This window comes from Paroedura picta, chromosome 3 (assembly GCF_049243985.1).
Source record: "Paroedura picta isolate Pp20150507F chromosome 3, Ppicta_v3.0, whole genome shotgun sequence".
NCBI classification, from domain to species: domain Eukaryota; kingdom Metazoa; phylum Chordata; class Lepidosauria; order Squamata; family Gekkonidae; genus Paroedura; species Paroedura picta.
The window spans coordinates 176,073,186-176,094,271 of record NC_135371.1 but is presented as its reverse complement, the minus strand read 5'-3'; the positions used below and the strand labels follow the sequence as shown (position 1 = coordinate 176,094,271).

Here is a 21,086-nt window from a genome sequence, read left to right as displayed (position 1 = left end):
GCCTTGGGAAAGAAGTATCTCTATGGGCACTGTGTGCTACCAGCCTCTGCCACTTGGAGCAGGCATTGGGGGTGTGTGTGTGAGAAAGTGCTGGAGTGACAGGCCTCTGCAGATGGTGTGCTGGCACAGAGGTACACCGTACCCTACCACGGGGCTGTGGTGTCTGGATGAGTGCCATGCACCACCAATCTCCGCCCACAGGGGCAGACACTGCCTCACCTACCCCATGCATCTCCCCTGCTGACCAGCTCACCACCCCATATGTCTCCTGGACTCACCCACCACTGCGGGACCCGTCAGAGGGAGGGCCTTCTGCACTCCCCTCAGCCAGTAGCTAGGGCATCTGCCACAGTCACCTGGCTATACTAGGACTTGTACGCATTTTACAATGCCAGCTTTTCAGGATCAGATGAAAAATGTTGTGGCGGCAGTTTGATCTCCTCGCTCCAGAAACAGGGTTGTTTAGAACCGGTTTTCCCTATTGCTTTGAGCCTGCGGGTGCCTTTGGAATTCTGTTGTTGCAACAACAAAATGGCCACCATAGGAGGAGGAGCCAGCTACAAAATGGCTGTGGCAGAAGGTGGAGCCGCACACACAGATAGAGCACACGTGCAGGGGAGGAGTGCAGTAATTTAAAAAATACTCTGCGAAAGTGGAGCAAGAGATAGTAAAAGCAACACCACCACTGAAATGACATTATTTTAATCTGCGTGGCCAATCATAGCTCAGAACTCCAAGAAACCTTGCTGGGCAAGAGTCTCTCGTTTCCCCAGCCGCTTTCATGAAGCGCTTGGCGGAGACCAGCAGGAAAGGGGTCAGTGGTGCCCACCATGGTGGTGCCCACAGGTGTGACACTGGGGACCCCTGGTGTAGAACAAGCCCTGCCACCCCCCTGCCATCGCAGCCCCCTCGCTAGCCTGAGAATTGGAGCTGGCTGGGCTGACGTACCACCTTCCCTTCAGGCTAACAGCATACGTTGCCAAGGTCTTTGCCATGGCTAGAACGATCGAGCCAAACCTCGAGATCCCAGTCATTTGTGGAGCTGTGAAATGGCTGATTCTGGAAAAGCAAAAGCCCGATGGTGTGTTCCAAGAGGACGCTCGCGTGATCCACGGCGAGATGTTGGTATGTTTGGTTTGCACTGTGGATGTTAGTTGACCTGGGGCTTCCAAGTTCATCTTTGTGGTTTCTGGGCAGTCACACCGGGGATCTGCATAGCAACCCTGGGCTGAATCTGCACAGAGCTTTTTTTTCCTGCTTCCGATCCTGCTGAATTCAGATAGATTTGAACCTGAGTCTTTGTGCTCCCCCCCCCCCGACTTGAAACAGAAACCCATCTGCACAAGGCTGCAGGTGGGCAGGTGAACAAGCTGGGGGGAGGGCATTGGGGGGGTAACCGAGATGAGCGGAGACGAGCCAGTAGCAGCCTCTCACAGAATGAGGCAAATCTCTGCTGCGAGAAGTGTGGTTTATGGAGCACAGTCACCTTAAACGTTTTCTGAGGCCTTTGGTGTGGGCAGAGGTTAAATATGCAATAGAGCAAAGCGTCAGGCTGCTTAAGAGAATAAAATATTATTTAAAAGAGAAACAACTGTCTGTAGAAAGAGGAAAGAGTCATAACTAACTGTGTAGCTGTTGTTCTGTCTTCAGTCTGATATGGAGGCAAGCGGGAAGGAAATGTGCTCAAAGGAGCAAGTCCCATGTAATCCTGTAGCCATTTCTGCTGCCAGCTGGTTGCACATTTAACTGATCCCTCTGGAGAGGAGGGAGGGAGGGAGGCCAGGGGGCTCTCGTGGGCAATTTTCAGCCATTTGAAACAGACTGTAGGGCCCTCCTTGAACCGCTGAATGTGTCAATACCTTTTAAGGCTTCTCATGTCCTGTCTCTGGCTTTCTATGCGCCTGCCCTGTCCCTGTTCTTGGGGGTTTAGGAGTCTGGGTGTGAATTAATACTGCATTGAAGGGACGGATTTCCCCTCTTCCTAGGGAGGCTATGCGGGTGCGGAACCGGAGGCGTCATTAACGGCCTTCGTCCTGGTGGCCCTGCTGGAGTCCAGGGCAATCTGCAGTGATCATGTTGGGGTAAGTGTCTGTGTGCAGTGCCTCTAAGGAGGCAGATGTGACCCTGCCATCCCACCCCCCCCCCCATGTCCCATTTTTGGTGCTTGCTCCTCAGACCTGAAATTTGACAGCAACCCACCTCAGCAGCTGTGGAGTGCATCCACTATTCATTATAGCTGGAGGCTTTTGGCGTGGTACTCATTTCCTCCATGGCCAAGATCTCCAGTAAGCTCTAAAACAGGAGGTCCCAACAAGGTGACCTTGAGTGCCCACCAGCACCTTTCATGGGGCCACCAAGTGTTTTTTGAAGTGGGTGGGCCCAGGTGGGTCTTTGGCCCAAGAAGGTTTCTGATTGGCCATTGGAGATTTGACTATTTGTGGAGGTGTGCCAAAACATCGCTTTGACAGCAGCCACCATCAGAGCACAAAGAAATTCACTGTGTGACTGAAAGTAAGTTGTGGAAGCCATTTTGTGGCTGGCTCCACCCCCTGCAGCAGCCATTTTGTGGCTGTGCCCAGCATGCTGCGTCTGAATGCCAGTGGTGCAGCCAGGCTCAAAAAGGTTGGGGACCCCTGCTCTAAAAGGTAGCTCATTGGTTTTGAGGGTTATGGTAAAGCAGTTAGTCTCAGACTAGCATCTGGGAGACCCAGGTTCAAATCCCTTTTGTGCCACGAAAGCCGCTGAGTAACCTTCAGCCAGTCACTCTCCTGAAGTTGTTTGGAATACAAAAAGGGACGAGAGGAAAACAACGTAATCTGTCTTGGATCCTCCTTGAATTAATAAACGAATGAAATAAGCAAGGGCACTTGCTAATTCCTCTTGCATTTGCTATTTACACACACACACACACACACACACACACACTTGACCCATGTGCACCTCATTGATGGGGAGTCTCTGGTGAAAGGGGTGCTTTGCGGGTTATTCCACAGCCTAGCCCGCAGCTGGGGCTGTAGTCACAGAGTTCAGTAGACAAAATCCCACCCATCATCTCCCTGCTTAGAAAGGAACACAGAAGAGAAATCAGCAAGTAGCTCCCTGGTGCTTTGCTGCCTCCTCTAGGAATGCTTGTTTGCTCCCACTGTGCTCTGCTTGTATATTTATTTTTTAAAGCAAATGGCACAAAGAATGACCCTCCAGAACTTCCCACCACTTGGTGGGAATCAGTAGGCAACACAGAAATCTAGTTCAGAATCCAGTCTATAATGCCTGACAATTGGTCCCTGAAGTCTTCTCACCTCACTTTGCTTTCCTGTTCAGAGCTTAGAGAACAGCATCACCAAAGCAGCTGAATTTCTGGTCAAGAAGTACGAGACGCTGCAAAGGCCTTACACCGTGGCCCTCACCTCGTATGCTTTAGCCCTAGCCGGGAAGCTGGACGATGACCGGGTGCTGATGAGAGCATCGACAGGTACCCTGGCTGCTCTTTGTGATTTCTGAGGGCCTGCTGTTCATTCTGGGAGCAGGAAGAAGGGGAGAGGGCCTAAAGGGCACATCAGTCAAGCCAAATCCGCATGCAAGAGAGCCACTGTCTTTTCCCACTCAGCTGCCTGCCGTGTTCAGCGCCCTTCAGGGCCCTCTCCAACGTCCTGGGTTTCCCCACATGTTCGCCGTACTCCTGGTTTTCTTGACAGTTGATCCTCAACCACTGAAATCTGCTTGAGCATAGTTTTTCCACACATCTGTCCTCTCTCTGCATTTTCACAGTGGTGGAGTCAGGTTATTTTCTTGCCCTGCCTGATCAGGATTATCAAGGGAGGGTGCCATCCATCATCGGTGGCATTACAGCTTTTTATTTTTGTATAGGCTTATATTGATATATACCAATATTGTGGCTGCATTTTTATTTTAAAAGCCACTTTAAAATCATAGAATCATAGAATCATAGAGTTGGAAGGGGCCATACAGGCCATCTAAAATGAAGCAGTTTCTCTGAATTCCCATCTTTCCTTTTTAAAAAAGGCAAGTTTCTTCCCCCGTTGAGATATAAGGGGGAAAGGCAAATGCCACAAGGGAGGAGGATACAGACTCAGTTGGTTTTTAATGGTAGCTTGGAATTCAGAGAACCTGCTTCACGTTTATCAGTGACAACAGTCCAATCACTGAAAAATGGGATGGAGGCAGGTGGGAGTAGGTGGGACAAAGAAAACTGACAGAAACGTGGATACAAGGAAAACACTTAGTCAGGATTGGCTTTCAGATAAATATTAGAGAAAAGTAGACTCAAAAGATCGGGGGGGGGATGGGAAAAGAACAACAAAAAGGCACCCAAGGGCAAGTGGGAATCATGTGATAAAGCAGTGCAGCATGGGGAGGGGGGACCAGAATTAATGGGGGGACATGTGTAAAAGCCCCTTGTGTCCAGTCCCCTCTTGGCTCCCTCCCTCCCCTCCCTACTGCTGAGAATGAAGAGCCTGAGGGGGCAGAGAGGCAACAGTGGGGCAGGGACAGGCAGGGGGTAGACCATTCTTGCCACCTACAGCCATATTCTGTGATACTTTATGACTTCCTGTTGTAACCTGAGCTTCTCCCGAGAAGGAGTTGATATGCCCGGAAAGTCTGTTCTAGTGAAGCCTGATTGCCCTGACCTGGCTGGCCCAGGCTGGCCTGATTCTGCCAGATCTCAGAAGTTAATCAAGAAGAAACATCTCAAGTTGACAATGGCAAATTTATTAATAGTCCATAAAGGTGTCAAAACGAGCTCCTAGGTTTGCACCCGTTTTCGTGTGCCAACCTAGGAGCTCATTTTGACGCCTTCATGGACTATCAATAAATTTGCCATTGTCAACGTGAGACGTTTCTTCTTGATGGCTGCTGGGTCTTCTTAGATCTCAGAAGATAAGCAGGGTGGGCACTGGTTAGGCCTTGCATGAGAGACCACTGAGGAAGTCCAGGGCCACTATACAGACCCCCTCTGCCTTCATAAGCCACATGAACTCATGAGTGGGACCCATGATTCAGAAATAGAATCCATCAGTTTGAATATTGCCTATTCACACTGGGAGGCAACAGCCATCTCAGCTCACAGGTAGAGGCCTTCCCCATCATCTACAGTTTGATCCTTAGCTGGAGGGACTGAATTGGGGACTTTATGCATGCCGAGCAGAGGTGCTGTCATTCAGCCACAGCCCCAAAGTCAGCTGCCACATGAAGGTATTTCCCACCCCACCCCACCCTACCCCATTGCTCTGTTGATACCTAGGTGGAGATCGGTGGGAAGAAACCAACGCTCGTACTTATAACATCGAGGGCACCTCCTACGCTCTTCTGGCCCTGCTGAAACTGAGGAAGTTTGATGCGGCTGGCCCTGTCGTGAGATGGCTGACCCAGCAGAAATATTACGGGGGGACTTATGGACACACTCAGGTGAGTGGCAGCATCACTCCGCCCATTCCAAACGGCTCTGCCAGCCCTCAGTTAGGGAACCTTTCCAAGGCAATACAATTCTTTTATATATCAGAAGGAACAGCCATAATGTCCTCCAGATAAATTCCATTTTCATTGACTTCATCAGTGGTTGAATCCTCCAATCCTCCCAAAACAGTTTGTATTTTAGTATCAATCGGCCACAGGCGCTCTAGGGTGCTGCGGGGAATGCTAGCCAATGACCACTCTGCAGGGTAGGCTGTTTTGGAGGTTAGACTCTGTGCTGTCACACCCTTGCTGAGATCCTTCCCTAGATAGAAATCAGTGGGAAGAAGCCAACTCTTGTCCTTACGATTTCCAAGGCATCTCCTGGGCGCCAGGAATTGCCAAACCTGCTGTTGGCCACCGTAGCGATTGGATTGCCTCCTCCTGTGATATCAGGTTCCCATTCAGGGAGCTTCACACCAGAGAAGGGTGAAGAGGGGCTTGCATTTTGCCCTCCCGGCAGTCTGCCTTTCCAAATTGAAAAGAAAGAGGAGGGGGAAAATCTTTATAATGTAGGGATTAGGGCTTTTTTTTTTAATCAGCCTTCCCCAATTAATACTTCGGAACAATTGCCCCTAGTCACCAAACTATTTCTGAATTCAGGATAACTCTGCATTTTGGCTTGGATCCAGATTAGAGTTTCGGTGACTACACCCTCCATAGGCACATGTGCTGCAGGAAACACCTGTCAGATAGCAGGATGCCTGCACCCAACTGGACCTTCCTTTCCGCAGGCCTTCTGGCTGTGCTGAGAGTTGTGCTGCGAGGAATTTCTCACTTGCTCTGTCTTCTCCCTCCTGTTGCAGTCGACTATCATGGTGTTCCAAGCTCTTGCCCAGTACCAGATGGACATCCCGCCCCATAAGGACATGAATCTGGACGTTTCTCTTAAATTGCCGGGACGTTCTGCTCCAGTCTTGTATAGAATTAATTACGAAAATGCCCTCCTCGCTCGATCAGAAGAGGTATGGAAGCTCTCTGTGAAATGTCATGCTTGATACTGAGTGTCCAGTTCTAGTCCATGCTCTCGTTGGGGCTCAGGGTGGGTCATGCATGCTGGAGTTCTCGGCATCCAGAGATCTGAAATCCGGCCGAAGTCTTACCTTTTGTAAACGCTTTAATGTTCCGCATGACATCGTAAACAAATCACAAAACTCCCGCCAAACTCCAGTAACAATCGGAATTTTATAGCGCTTAGGGGGAAATCTAGAAAAGTGGATTCCCCCTGAAAAAACCACTACACTTCTGAGCACAAACCGCAACACATCAGCGAAAGACATGTGTGTTCTCAAAATAGCGGTGGAAAGAATGTCCCTCCTTACTCTCGCGCCTGAGCTTCCGGAGACGCGATCGCCATTTCCCCCCCTTAAACCGGCGAAAGCAACGAATAAATGAGGCTTAAGAGCACAATACAGCCGCCTGTTCGACACTGTTCGTAATTTTGGCCAGAAATTGCACCCATGGGGGAGGATTTTTTTTTAACTTGAAGAGTGTGTAAACAATTAAGCGCCAGTTACTACGCGAGTGAAAAAGGTCTTTCTGAGACATTGAATGAACAAATATTCGTTGCTACTGGTGTTTTCGGGTTTTTAAAAAAGTTTTTAAAAGGAAAGTGGCTTTTTGGCAGCACGGACACAACAGTTCATTGGCTGTTCTGTTTGATTAACGGCCAGGGGTGGGAAGAAGCGCAGAGAAATATCGCCTCCTTTGTTGTGATTCCGGCGAGACCAGAAACCTGTGGGGAATGAATAGACCGCTACTGGGAGTTCCGTATTCCGCTAGAATTGAAGGTGTGCGGAATGACGAAATTCCACTATTAAATATAGCATTTCTGCATACTGAAAACATTTAGCAACATTGGCCGTTGTACAGACTGGCCCTCAGTCTGTTTTTGAATGGTTTTAGTGATGTATGAGGACAGGAAGGCCTGGAGGATCATTGTCCATGGGGTCGCGATGGGTCGGACACGACTTCGCACATAACAACAACAAAGTGATGTATGCTTGAGGAGTGGTTGATTTTAATGGTTGTAAAGAGTGATCTCATGGCAAATGTTTAAATTGTTAGCTGGTTCAGTGGCCCTTTTGAAGGCAGAAGGGCAGGATACACGTTTTGTAAATAGATAATAAAATAATTTGAGAAGGGAATATTATGGTCAATGGTGCCACCAGAAAAGAGAGATGCCGTCTTAGTGAAACAAATGCAATACGTGTGAACCTTGGCTACTTTCCAGACCAAGATCAACGAAGACTTCACTGTGACAGCAACCGGCCACGGCCAGGCCACCATGACTGTAGTGACCGTGTACAACGCAAAACTTGGCGAGGAGGCTGCTCCTTGCAACAATTTTGATCTGCGTGTGACTGCCAAACACGTCCAGCTCCGTAAGTCCCCACGGCTAGCAAAGCTGCACGCTCACACATGAAGACGAGGCATCCATACTAGTATTCCTGTACATGTACACCTTACAGAATCATAGTCTACGATTATGGTTGCCAACTCGGGCTGGAAACAACCATTAAACAATGTTTATCAGACAAATGTCCAAGACAATGAATGTATAGGCAAAAGTGGAAAGAGAATAGAAAGACATCAGCATGACAAATAACTTGCATCACAATATCCAAGCAAACGTCTCTGCTGCAAAGCCTGAGCGGCACACAAGGAAAGTCCTTGAAGGAACTCTTTCGAAACTCTGCCTCTTGCAGTCTTGTAAACTCAAGGGCGGGAACGTAGAGATAGAACAATCTTGGATTTATAGGATACCAAAGGTGTGATGACCGACCTCCCAGGTTTAATTTGTCTCTTTCAAAATTTCTTAATCTCAAAATTTTCAGTGTCAACCAAATGCCTGTCCGTTTTGCAGGCCCTGCAGAACCTAGATAGCTCCATCAAGGCCCGCAGCTCTTCCGGGAGCTCATTCCACCAGGTTGGGGCCAGGGCCGAAAGTGGCCTGGCCCTGGTCGAGGCCAGGTGAATGTCCCAGGGCCCTGGGATGGCCAGCAAGTTCATACCCACAGAGCGGAGGGCTCTGCTGGGGGGAGGGGGGGCATAAGCAGATAAGCGGTCCCTCACATAGGTGGGACCCAGGCCTCGTATAGCCTTAAAGGTCAAAACCAAAACCTTGGACTTGATCTGGAAGCAAACCGGTGACCAATGTAGCTTCCGCAGCACCTGCTAATTATGGGCCCTCCAAGATGTCCAAGTGAGGACCCTCGCAGCTGCATTTTGCACCAGCTGCACTTTCCAGAACAAAGACAAGGGTAGGCCCACGTCTTTTGTCTTTTGTGAGTAAGTGAGAGGCAGGTGCCTAGCTGGTGGACAAATCCCTTTTCTCAGACTCTGGCGTCGTGTGAACAGTCTCTTCCAACACAGCCAATTTCTTTTCTTCTCTCAACAATTTCTAGGGAAGGCAATAGATGGAGTCCTTGGAGCAATCGAGTTACAAGTCTGTGCAAGGTGAGAATGGTGGGCATTAAAAGCAAATGGAAATCTCTGAGCTTCAGACATTCAAAACAATGGAATCCCGGAGTATATTTGGTTTCTTATCTCACTCCATATACTAACCCCATTCAACACTTATATCAGTATTCCACAGTCGAAGACTCACCAGCCCATCCCCCAGAATTAGAATCATAGAATCATAGAGTTGGAAGGGGCCATAGAGGCCATCTAGTCCAACCCCCTACTCTACACAGGATCAGCCCAAAGCATCCTAAAGCATCCAAGAGAAGTGTGTCTCCAACCTTTGCTTGAAGACTGCCAGTGAGGGGGAGCTCACCACCTCCTTAGGCAGCCTGTTCCACTGCTGGAGGTCCAGGGACATTACCCTCCCCCCCCCCTTTTTTTTTTTTTTGCTCTGTTGTGGGAATGCCTGTACACCGAATACTGTATGCTGTCATGCAACTTAGCCCCGGTGACACAAGGAGGGGATGGAACTAGCACGTGTCCCTCTGAGTTAAGAAATGCATTCCTAGTACATTTTCCTTCTATTTTGGATTGCAGGTATCTCCGTGATACTGATGCCACCATGACCATCATCGATATCTCCATGCTCACTGGTTACGGACCAGCCACGGAAGATCTTAATAGGGTAGGTGGGACAATTATGTACGTCACCAGCCTTTTTCCTGTAGGCCGAGTGCCAAGCAGAACGGCCAGTTTCTCCCTGGTGTGGGTTGGCATAACTGTGTTTGCTGCCATAGTTTGCACTTTCTTTCTTATTTTATTTTGGGTAGAATCCTAGAGTTGGAAGGGTCCTTCTGGGTCATCTAGTCCAACCCCCTGCACTATGCAGGACACTCACAATCCTAAGTGCAGTTGGCCACCATAAGCAAATATCTTATATCTAATAGTCAAGCATGGCTTAATCTATGGGTACTTAAATCTGCAGATTGGGTCCACGCTCACAAAAAACAGCTTGTCAAACTTGCGGCACTGCCCTGGGTGTGCAGAAAAATCTGAAAAGGTTTAACAAATACAGTGGGGAGTTCAACCTGCCCCCCAAACAAAAGCATTGTCTGAGCAGACACAGACAACGCTCCTGCAGTATATTGATCTGTTAATACAGCCCTCTTTAAGTATTTGAAAGGTTGTCACTTGGAGGAGGGCAGGATGCTGTTTCTGTTGGCTGCAGAGGAGAGGATACGCAGTAATGGGTTTAAATTACAAATACAATGATATAGGCTAGATATCAGGAAAACAATTTTCACAGTCAGAGTAGTTCAGCAGTGGAATAGGCTGCCTAAGGAGATGGTGAGCTCCCCCTCACTGGAAGTCTTCAAGCAAAGGTTGGATACACACTTTTCTTGGATGCTTTAGGATGCTTTGGGCTGATCCTGCGTTGAGTGGGGGTTGGACTAGATGGCCTGTATGGCCCCTTCCAACTCTATGATTCTGTGATTCTGTGGATGCTTTAGGATGCTTTAGGCTGATCCTGCGTTGAGCAGGGGGTTGGACTAGATGGCCTGTATGGCCCCTTCCAACTCTATGATTCTATGATTCTATAAATATGAAACCACCGTGTACAGGCTGTATACAAATCACCATTTGACTTTTTTCATCAAACGTTCTAATAAGCTTTCATAGAACAATATAATGAAACCATTCCCAAGTGATACGACGCCCTGTCTTGAATAGCAGCCCACTCACAATCTTACATAAAGCTCCAGATTTATTAGGAGACAGGGATTCATTATGAGAATACAGACCTAGATCGCCTGTGGTGCTTATTACGCTTAGGATTGCTACCGGAGTTGCTAATTGAGGATATTGTTATATCTCCAGGCCAGGCCTGGAGATCAAGCTGGAGTTCTCTGCTTCCTACTTAAGATTGTGAATGGACTGCTGTTGAAGATACTGCACTGTGTCACTTTGGAATGGTTTCATTATATTGCCGTGTGAAAGATTCTTGTAGGGTTTGATAAAAATAGTCTAAACGGGGGACTTGTTTATAGCCAGCCTCTTGCAGTGGTTTCGTATTTTTGCATGGTCATAACGCTGTGTCTCTGTATGACTGATATCTTGATCTGTTGCCATGCTATGTCATGCCCCTCATGTTGCGTTTGGAGCTACTTTGCACATCCAACCCCTGGCAAAGAAGCAAACCTCTCTAGGCATCGCTTCAGATGTCCAGTTTAATATGGGGTGAAAGCATCTTTGTGTGACATGAGAGAGGCATTTCATGGGACCAGAACAACTGTGTGATTAGACATGGTGAATGACTTGTTCTGGCAACAGACATGCTAAGAAACTCTCCCACACTTCACTAATCCCTTTTCTCTTCCCTGAATATGCCTCAGATATTTCTCTTCCCTGAATATGCCTCAGATATTTCACCTGGGCAGGAACACAACCCTCCTCTCCAACTGTTTTGCTTTCCACTGGCTACTTTTCTTCTTGAAAAACAGCTGATGCATTTCCTGATGATGAGGAACTTCCAGAGTTATGTTGCATTGTGCTATCAGTGGCCCTGGGGGGCTCCTGGCTGCGTTCTGCAGGGCCTCATGCTTTTGTTCTGTGTTTAGCTTACTCAAGGTGTGGACAGATACATCTCCAGGTATGAAATCGACACCGTCAAGTCGGAAAGGGGGAATCTCATCATCTATTTGGACAAGGTAAATCAGGTCTTACGTAAGTTGGGTGGCCCAGGATGCAGAGACAGGCCATGGCAAACCCAGCTCTATTGGTCTCTACTCTGACCTGGCCCGATCTGCACACATTTGATAATGCACTTTCAATGGATTTTAGAAGTAGTTTTCCCCGTTCCTCATAGGAAAATCCAGCCGCAAAAGCACACTGAAAGTACATTATCCAACGTGTGCAGAATGGGTCCCGGTTGGGCCAAGATATCCCCGGCTCATCAGGTCTCAGAATCAAGCAGGCTGGGAGTCTGCCAAGGAGGTCAAGGGTTGTGAATAGGGGTATGCATTCGGCTAATCTGAGCCAAAAACTAACCTTGTGGTTATTTTTTGGGGTACTAATTCAGCAGGATATTTGTTGGCTATTTGAAATGGCCAACTCCAAAATGTTCAGGCTTCTTCTGGACCACCAGATAGCTGCAGTTTATGTGCATTTAAAGGCTCTTGGTCCCTTTAAATGCCTCCAGAGTGAACTTTCAGCTTGCAGAAAGTTGTTGTCGAACAGAGAGGTGGGGGGTGGGTGGGTTAGTTGGTCATCAAACTCAGAATGGTTTTTAGTTGGGGATGGTTATATTTTGTTGTGGGGCTTTTAAGGCTGTAACCTGGTGCGAGCCAGCCTGCTGGGAGCAGCAGGTAAAAAGTCCAATAAGAATAATTTTTAAAAAGCATTTAGAGGGGCTGCAAGCTCCTTAAATGCCTTGAGTTTACTTATGTTGCCACCACTGTTTCCAAAAGGCATTTAAATACTCTTTTTTTTTCTATTGGAAATGATAGAGGATGAAGGACCTTCTTTGGGGCCCATAGAATTGGACCTCCTGGTTCAATCTTTTTCAAACTTGGGGGTTTTCTAAGGAGAGCTACTAGCAACTATGCTGCAAGTTTTGTGCCTCTATATCAAAAAGCAGCACCCTGAGGGCTCCAGATATCCCCAGATCGATCCTCCATTATAGCCCTTGGGGATGTTGGCTATAATAGTCATAGAATCCTTGAGTGGGAAGGGACCTCAAGAGTCATCTGCTTCAACCCCCTGCAGAATGCGGGAAACTCAGAACTACCTGCCCAACCACAGGACCTCCGATTCCATGCCCAGATGATGCCCCTCCCTCCGCCCAAAAAAGACAGAATCCCTGGCCAGTCTGACCTGGAGGAAATTTGCCTCCTGGCTCCAAAGTGGTGATCCCCATTCCCCTGGGCCTCCAAGAAAGGGCCACAAGAGCCAAACACCATCACAGTCCCTTCTGCCCAGCCACTTGCATTATAATGGAGCTGGGTGATCTTGGGCCAGTCCCAGTTCTCTCAGAGCCCTCTCAGCCACACCTGCCTCCCTGGGTGTCTGTCGTGGGGAGAGGGACCGTGGGCAATTGTAAGCTGCTTTGAGACTCCTCCGGGCAGTGAAAAGCAGGATACAAGAAAACCAGCTTTTTTTCTTCTTCATAAGCAACTCTATTGGACAAAAGGATCACATTTGGAGTTGATTTGTCTCCAGTAGAGATCTGGTGGCGTGCAATGATGTTTACTCTTTCCATCCCCCTGTCTCCTTCCCAGGTTTCTCACTTGAAGGATGAATGTCTGAAATTCAAAGTTTACAAGTATTTTGAGGCTGGTCTCATTCAGCCGGGATCCGTCACGGTGTACAGCTATTATTCCCTAGGTAACAGCCGACTGCTTCTCTACCGTGAGCAGAGATTAAACTGCATAATATCAAATCAGAACTTTTCAGAAGGTTTCCAAACCTTTTATCAATGGAATCCCACAATTTGAATCCCATACTGGAAACCAGGAGTAATGGGAAGGGTTGCTTAACTTCAGGTGGTGGCTGGAAATCTCCGAGAATGAGAGCTGATTTCTAGACTGTATAGTTCTCTAGAGAAAATGGCTGTTTTGGAAGGTAATGGCATTATATAGAATCATAGAATAAGGGCCATTCAGCACCAGGATCTATGTAGCAAATTGGTTGCGGAACGAAAAAACGCTATTTTAAATAGTGGAATTCATCGTTATGCCTACTTGCCTTTGTAGTGGAATCCAGTTGTGTTTCTGTCGTTTCCCACAGGTTTCCGGTCTCGGCAAAAATCGCTAGCCAGGAAGCGATATTGCCGAGCTTTGTCCTGCCCCTGGCCGTCAATCAAACGAGCAGCCAATGGGCGGCCGTTATCATGCTTCCGAAAAGCCCCTTTCCCTTTAAGGCAGGTTAAAAAAAAAAAACTCACACACACATTGCAACGAATCTGCGTTGATTCGTTGCAATGGAGAGACCAATCTAGGTAGCAGGTGGTGTTTGAGCTGCCGTTTCATCGTTGCTACGCTCCCCCCGAGTGAAAAAAAAATACCCCCCCCCCGCATGGGTGGGATTTTTGGCCGAAAATAAAGTGAGAAATAAAGGGAAAATAAACCAGCAAACGGGGCTGTGTGGTACTTGGTGCTAGGTGACTTAAAACAGCTCTGGGGCGGGACTGCAGCCGGGGAAGCCTCGCTGGGTAAACGAAGGCTTGCCGGTGCGTTGATCTCCACTCGCTCCGAGAAAAAAAAATGGCGATCGCTTCGCCGGAAGATCAGAGGAGAGAGCCAGGGGGAGGGACTTTGCAGAAACCGCAACAATGGTAACACACAGAACTTTCCCGCTAGTGTTGCAGATTGGTTGCAAGAGTGTAGCGCTTTCCGGAGGGTGAATCCACTTTTTGGGATTTCCCTGAAAGCGCTACAATGAAGCGCTTTTTGCGGATCGGTTTCAGGAGTGTGGCAGATTGTCAACGACGTTGTGCATAACTGCAAATTAGTAGCGATTTCACTTTGCAACCATTGTGCAATTTTGAACTAGTGCGGAATGGCCCTAAGAGTTGGAAGGGACCTCATGGGTCATCTAGTCCAACCCCCTGCACTATGCAGGACACCCACAATCCTATCGCTCACCCACTGTCACCTGCTACCCCCTTGACCCTTCACAGAATCAGCCTCTCTGGGAGTCTCTTTCTGTTCCTCTGAGAAAGGAAGCTGTGGCCCAAAACATCATGCCCCGAGTGTCTTGTTGGTCTCCAACATGCTTCTCAAAACTAGACGTCCTGCCGCAGACCAGACCAGCCATGCTCTGAAACGATCTTTCTGCTCCTCTCTTCAGATGACCGTTGCACCAAGTTCTACCATCCGTCGCAGGGAAGCGAGCATCTCAGTAAGATCTGCCATGGAGACGTCTGTCGGTGCGCAGAAGGTAGGTGGGGCAGAGTGAGGAGAGGAAATGCCCTAGATTTCCAAGGAGTTTGCAATCTCCAGTTCTATGAGGCTGGGTCTTTCTGCATCTGTGGTCTTCAAAAGGGTCTAGAATAATTCCTCTTTCTGAGACTGGCCAGAGACCAAGAGAGACTGGCATATAGGTCTTTAAATTACCCAAAGAAAGCCTTTTCCTCCCCCAGCTCTTCTTTTCTTGAGACTGAGTTCCTCAGCAGCTTCCAGTTGCCTCCAACAAGAGCCCCTTGCCTCCTTGTGCTCCTGCTCACTCGGAGCGTGTGCGTTTGTGCCAGAGTGGGAGATGAAGACATGGAGTGCATCTCCTTCCTCCTCCCCTCCTTCCCCTCCCTCTTGTCACCTAGCCAGCACTGTCCCTGCAGGGCCAGGCTAACTGGCTCTTTCCACACCAAGGACGTTATGGTGGCTTTCCCCCCATGCTTCCACATTCTACAACATTGTCTACTGGTGCATTCTCAGCCTGTTCCAGCCACACAAAACAATTCTACTTTATATTAAGCTGTTAAAATTGTATTTCCTGGTAGGGATGGTATTGGCACGAGCGGCATAACGGGGGGACTTCAGTGAAATGCTAGTCAGCTACTCTGGAAACCCAGCCAGATCCTGGCCTGGCTCTGCCTGTGCGTTCAGGGCTTGGGGAATGAACGGCTGGCAACGCCTGCCACGTCCAGTTTGCTCACCTGTGCCTGCACCTGTTTCTGCTCTCCTCCCAAAGAAAACTGCTTCTCGAACAACGAAGGAGACGAACCTGTTGACCTGCAGACGCGGGTGCTGGAAGCCTGCAAGCCGGAGGTGGATTACGGTAACGGCAGTTGGATTGAGGTTGTGTTGAGTGTGTTCAGTCACCAGTTTGGAAAGGCTAATGGTCAACCCCTCAGCCCCTCCCCAGAGTTGGCCTCCTGGGCAGCTGCCTAGTAGCAACTTCATCTGTGAGAGTTGCCAGCCTCAAGGTGGGGCCTGAAGAGCTCCTGGAATCACAAATTATTTCCTAAAAACAGAAATCTGTCCCCCTGCAGAAAATGGGTGCTGAGGGAGGGCGGACTCTATGGAATTGCACCCAGCCGAGGCCCTTCTGCTCCCCCAAACTCTTCTTTCCCAGGCCCCAGTCCAAAATCTCCAGGAATTGGCCAAGCCAGAGTTAGTGGCCCTTGGCATAGCTCTTGCCTCGACCAGGGTGGCCCAGGCTAGCCTGCTCTCAGAAGCTAAGCCCGGTTGGTCCTGGTTAGCAGCTGGATGGGAGACCTCCAAGGAAGTCTGGTTTGCTATGCGAGGTACCTTTGATTGTCTCCAGAAGTCAATTCTGAGTTGACGGCACCTTCCACCCCCGTTCAAGCTGCTCTCATCAGCTCTCAAAAGCGACGCAGGGTCAGCTGTGCTCAGGACTTGGATGGGAGACCTCCCAGGAAGTCCAGGGTTGCTGTGCAGAGGCAGGCAAGGGCCAACTGCCTTGGAAGCCCCATGAAGGGTGTGGCTGGGGCTGGACGGCACTCTCCACCACCACCACCGCCTCCTTGAGCCATGCTGGAAGGTCCAGGGCAGTCTGCTCTGTGCCACCTCCTGCAGTTCCTCCTCTGAGCGGGAGAGAGCAGTTTTTAAGTATTTTCTCTAGGCCTAAAGCGGTGGGGGTGGAGGTCCGTGATCCAGGAGCCCAGTGGGGGGGGGGAAGCTCTGTTGATATCAGGCCAGTGGCTGAACTAATGCCTGTTTTTGGTCTTTGCTTTAAGTGTACAAAGCCAAGCTTATTCGAATTGATGCAGAAAACGGTTATGACAACTACATGATGCAAGTTCTGGAAGTTATTAAAGAAGGTAAGGATTTCCTTCCAGAAAGTGGGTGGGTGGGTGGGGGGAGACCTTTAATTAAAAATTTAAAAAATCAGATCTTAACACCTTTTTTTTTGCCCTGTGTTGTAATTGTTGGTGTGTACTTTTATATAGGCACTAGTAATCAAGCCCGCTGTAAAATAAATACAGTGGGCACTAGGCAAGGGAGCCCCCGGCAGTCGCGCACAGCGTGGCTGGCGGGGGTGGGAATCGGCCGGGCCTGGCTGATGGTCTGTCTGGAGGAAGGGGCCAATCGGCACCCTTCCTCATCCTGGACAGAGCCCGCCCTAACTCCTCCCCCTGAGCCCTTACAGCTTTATTCAGTCCGCGGCGCCCACAGCGCCGCAGGCTGTGTAAAGATTATATGTTGGTTTTATAAATGTACTTTACTTTTTAATTTTCATATGTTTCCATATTCTGTCTTATAATGTAAGCTGCCTTGGTCACCCTGGTAGGTCAGAAAGGTGAGATATGAATTTTGCCAACAGAAAAATTACACCGCATCTGCTTGAACCCTGTGTTTTGTAGCAGAGCGGGGAGTGAAGCCAGATCTCCTAATGGCTCCTCCCACCTTCGCAATGTCTCTTACTTACCCCCCGTGCTGAAGAGGGGGACTATCAGAGCGTTGGAGAAGTAGATGGGCAAGGCCACAGAAGATCCTTCCTGTCTTTATGGCTAACCCTTGGATGGGTAGGCCAAGGCTCTTGGGGACCAGGCTTCCTTCCTCTCTTGTGCACACACTGCCAGTGTTCTCCATCTCTGGCATCAGGAGAGCAGGGTGGGTTCTTGCATCTCTCTCCATACTGGCTAGCTAGCTCGATTAGGACTCTGTCTCTTCATTGAGCAGGGGGTTGGACTAGACGGCCTGTATGGCCCCTCCCAGTTTTTTGTTCTATGATACGCAGGTCTCAGCTTGTCATTGCTTTCTTGCATGTGCACACATGGGTCACATGGCCTCTGCTGCTGCTTAAAGCCATTCGTGTACTCTGTTAAATATTAGGAATAATGCCCAAATCAGGGGTAGTCAAACTGCGGCCCTCCAGATGTCCATGGACTACAATTCCCAGGAGCCCCCTGCCAGCGAATGCTGGCAGGGGGCTCCTGGGAATTGTAGTCCATGGACATCTGGAGGGCCGCAGTTTGACTACCCCTGGCCCAAATAGTCCCACACTTTTAACATCAATTTGATCTGCAAACAGTTGTCCGGTGTGGTCACATGATTAACCCAGGAAGCAGGAGTCTCCTGTGCCAGGATGCCTGGAATTGCCTCTGTGTCCATACATGCCTCCTAGGGCCAAAAAAGGGAAGGGGTGTGTGTTCTGCATGTGTTTTGCTTCCTCTAGTAGCTGATGTGATATCACACAGGTTATGTCCCGTTTCAATCTTCAGGGAGACATCCTGTTGTGAATCAACCGCTAGGGGGAGGAAAAGACATGGGGAACAGAAGGAGGGAGGACCCAAATAGGAATCTGTGAGCAAGTATAATGGGAATGAGGCTTTATTCTTCATAGAATCATAGAGTTGGAAGGGACCTCATGGGTCATATCATGAATAAAAATCCCCCCTTTCAACTTAGCATTAGTCAATTGATCTGCCAATTAAGGTGATTCGAGCTCACAGCTCTTATGAAAGATTCAAGTGGGTCGCCGTGTTGTTCTGAAGTAGCACAATAAAATTCCAGGAGCACCTTTAAGACCAACAAAGATGTATTCAAGGCAGGAGCTTTCGAGTGCAAGCAGATAGTCTGAGGGAAAGTGCTTGCACTCGAAAGCTCACACCTTGAATAAATCTTTGTTGGTCTTAAAGGTGCTCCTGAGCCCTTGTGAAAGTATTTCTGAACGTTTTCATCTGTCTCCACCAGGGAGTGACGCCAATCCGCAAGCCAGTCTCCGCAAGTTTATCAGCCACATGAAATGCCGGGAGTCTCTGCCGCTGCAGGTGAACAAGGACTACCTGGTCTCAGGCCACAGCAAAGACTTGTGGCCCACCAAAAACGAGTATGTAGTTCATTCTTTTCTTTGATTTACATCCTGTTTCCCCCACGTTGGCTCACAAAGCCCCTGACAACAGTTCACATTAAATTGTTCTGATTTTTGAAAACAGCCAGTTGCCAGGAAGACAAGCACCACAGCAGAAGGGGGCCCCTCACTGCCCACCTCCAGATTTTTCAGGGGCTGTGGAGGACCCCTTTTTCTGCCATGTTCTGATGACATACACAGAAGAGGGCAAACGCCAGCACTAAGACCACAGTTCCCACCACCACCTCTGTGGTTGTTGGAATGAACAAATTCTCCTCCCCTCTCACTGTTCAGCAGTAGGAGAGGCTCTTCCCATGAGCAACTTTGTAGACCTAGCTGGGCCAGGCAATGGAAGCCACTGCAGGACCAGTTAAGAATTAGGTGCTTCAGGGCCAAATTGGATTGGGCCTGCAGTTTAGGGAGCATAAGCCCAACCATGGGTCAGAAAGAACAATACAGTGGAAAGTCATACCAGCCCACTCAGTGGACCAAGAATCAGGACAGGGAAATGAGGATCTGACTCTTTGAAACATCTAGCAGCTTAGGGATCAGTGTTAATCATAAATAGGGATGCCAGCCTCCAGGTGGGGCCTGGGGATCCCCTGGAATTCCAGCTCCTCTCCAGACTGCAGAGATCAGTTCCCCTGGAGAAAAGGGCTGCTTGGGAGGGGGGACTCTGTGGCCTTGGACCCCACTGAGGGTCAGGGATGCCAGCCTCCAGGTGGGGCCTGGGGATCCCCTGGAATTCCAGCTCCTCTCCAGACTGCAGAGATCAGTTCCCCTGGAGAAAAGGGCTGCTTGGGAGGGGGACTCTGTGGCCTTGGACCCCACAGAGGGTCAGGGATGCCAGCCTCCAGGTGGGGCCTGGGGATCCCCTGGAATTCCAGCTCCTCTCCAGACTGCAGAGCTCAGTTCCCCTGGAGGAAAGGGCTGCTTGGGAGGGGGGACTCTGTGGCCTTGGACCCCACAGAGGGTCAGGGATGCCAGCCTCCAGGTGGGGCCTGGGGATCCCCTGGAATTCCAGCTCCTCTCCAGACTGCAGAGCTCAGTTCCCCTGGAGGAAAGGGCTGCTTGGGAGGGGGGACTCTGTGGCCTTGGACCCCACTGAGGGTCAGGGATGCCAGCCTCCAGGTGGGGCCTGGGGATCCCCTGGAATTCCAGCTCCTCTCCAGACTGCAGAGCTCAGTTCCCCTGGAGGAAAGGGCTGCTTGGGAGGGGGGACTCTGTGGCCTTGGAACCCACTGAGGGTCAGGGATGCCAGCCTCCAGGTGGGGCCTGGGGATCCCCTGGAATTCCAGCTCCTCTCCAGACTGCTGTGATCAGTTCCCCTGGAGGAAAGGGCTGCTTGGGAGGGGGGACTCTGTGGCCTTGGACCCCACTGAGGGTCAGGGATGCCAGCCTCCAGGTGGGGCCTGGGGATCCCCTGGAATTCCAGCTCCTCTCCAGACTGCAGAGCTCAGTTCCCCTGGAGAAAAGGGCTGCTTGGGAGGGGGGACTCTGTGGCCTTGGACCCCCCTGAGGGTCAGGGATGCCAGCCTCCAGGTGGGGCCTGGGGATCCCCTGGAATTCCAGCTCCTCTCCAGACTGCAGAGATCAGTTCCCCTGGAGAAAAGGGCTGCTTGGGAGGGGGGACTCTGTGGCCTTGGACCCCACTGAGGGTCAGGGATGCCAGCCTCCAGGTGGGGCCTGGGGATCCCCTGGAATTCCAGCTCCTCTCCAGACTGCAGAGCTCAGTTCCCCTGGAGAAAAGGGCTGCTTGGGAGGGGGGACTCTGTGGCCTTGGACCCCACTGAGGGTCAGGGCTGCCAGCCTCCAGGTGGGGCCTGGGGATCCTCCGGAATTCCAGCTCCTCTCCAGACGGCAGAGATCAGTTCCCCTGGAGGAAAGGGCTGCTTGGGAGGGGGGACTCTGTGGCCTTGGACCCCACTTAGGGCCCTGTCCTCCCTGGGCTCTATCCCCAAGTCTCTAGCAGTTTCCTAACCTGGATCTGGCAACCGCTGGTGGTCAGGGGAACCTGGCAAGCCTAGTCAGAAACAGTATATTTGTTTTCTACATTTTGTAAAAAAAAAAGCTCCCTTCTCCGCCTCCTTTTCCAGTGTCAACTACCTCATCAGCAAGGACACCTGGATTGAGAAGTGGCCAAGTGACGAAGATTGCCAGGAGGAGGAATTCCAAGACCTGTGCAACGACTTCATCGAGTTCTCCAACAGACTCACCATTTTCGGCTGTGACAACTAACGACAGGCACGGCATCCGCAGCAACTCTGTGGAGGCAAATCTGACCCGAGAAGACACCACCCAGCCCTCCTGCTGTGCTCCTAACATTGTTTTTATATGTATATATATATAGAGAGAGGTATACATGTTAAGAAGAATAAAGAACAGGCTTCTGA

General features: G+C 49.8%; 1 protein-coding gene across 1 annotated transcript in view; it reads left to right on the top strand.

Moving 5' to 3' along the window:
- Nucleotides 1-21,086, top strand: part of C3 (complement C3) — a 58,350-nt gene extending 37,264 nt beyond the window's left edge. The window contains exons 26-40 of the mRNA XM_077329852.1: nt 963-1,125; nt 1,986-2,081; nt 3,322-3,472; nt 5,264-5,427; nt 6,279-6,437; nt 7,706-7,856; nt 8,880-8,931; nt 9,478-9,565; nt 11,499-11,588; nt 13,158-13,263; nt 14,728-14,817; nt 15,568-15,654; nt 16,577-16,660; nt 18,537-18,672; nt 20,790-21,086. Coding sequence (XP_077185967.1) covers nt 963-1,125; nt 1,986-2,081; nt 3,322-3,472; nt 5,264-5,427; nt 6,279-6,437; nt 7,706-7,856; nt 8,880-8,931; nt 9,478-9,565; nt 11,499-11,588; nt 13,158-13,263; nt 14,728-14,817; nt 15,568-15,654; nt 16,577-16,660; nt 18,537-18,672; nt 20,790-20,931 — 1,759 coding nt within the window. The 3' untranslated portion in view covers nt 20,932-21,086. The remainder of the gene's footprint in view (nt 1-962; nt 1,126-1,985; nt 2,082-3,321; nt 3,473-5,263; nt 5,428-6,278; nt 6,438-7,705; nt 7,857-8,879; nt 8,932-9,477; nt 9,566-11,498; nt 11,589-13,157; nt 13,264-14,727; nt 14,818-15,567; nt 15,655-16,576; nt 16,661-18,536; nt 18,673-20,789) is intronic.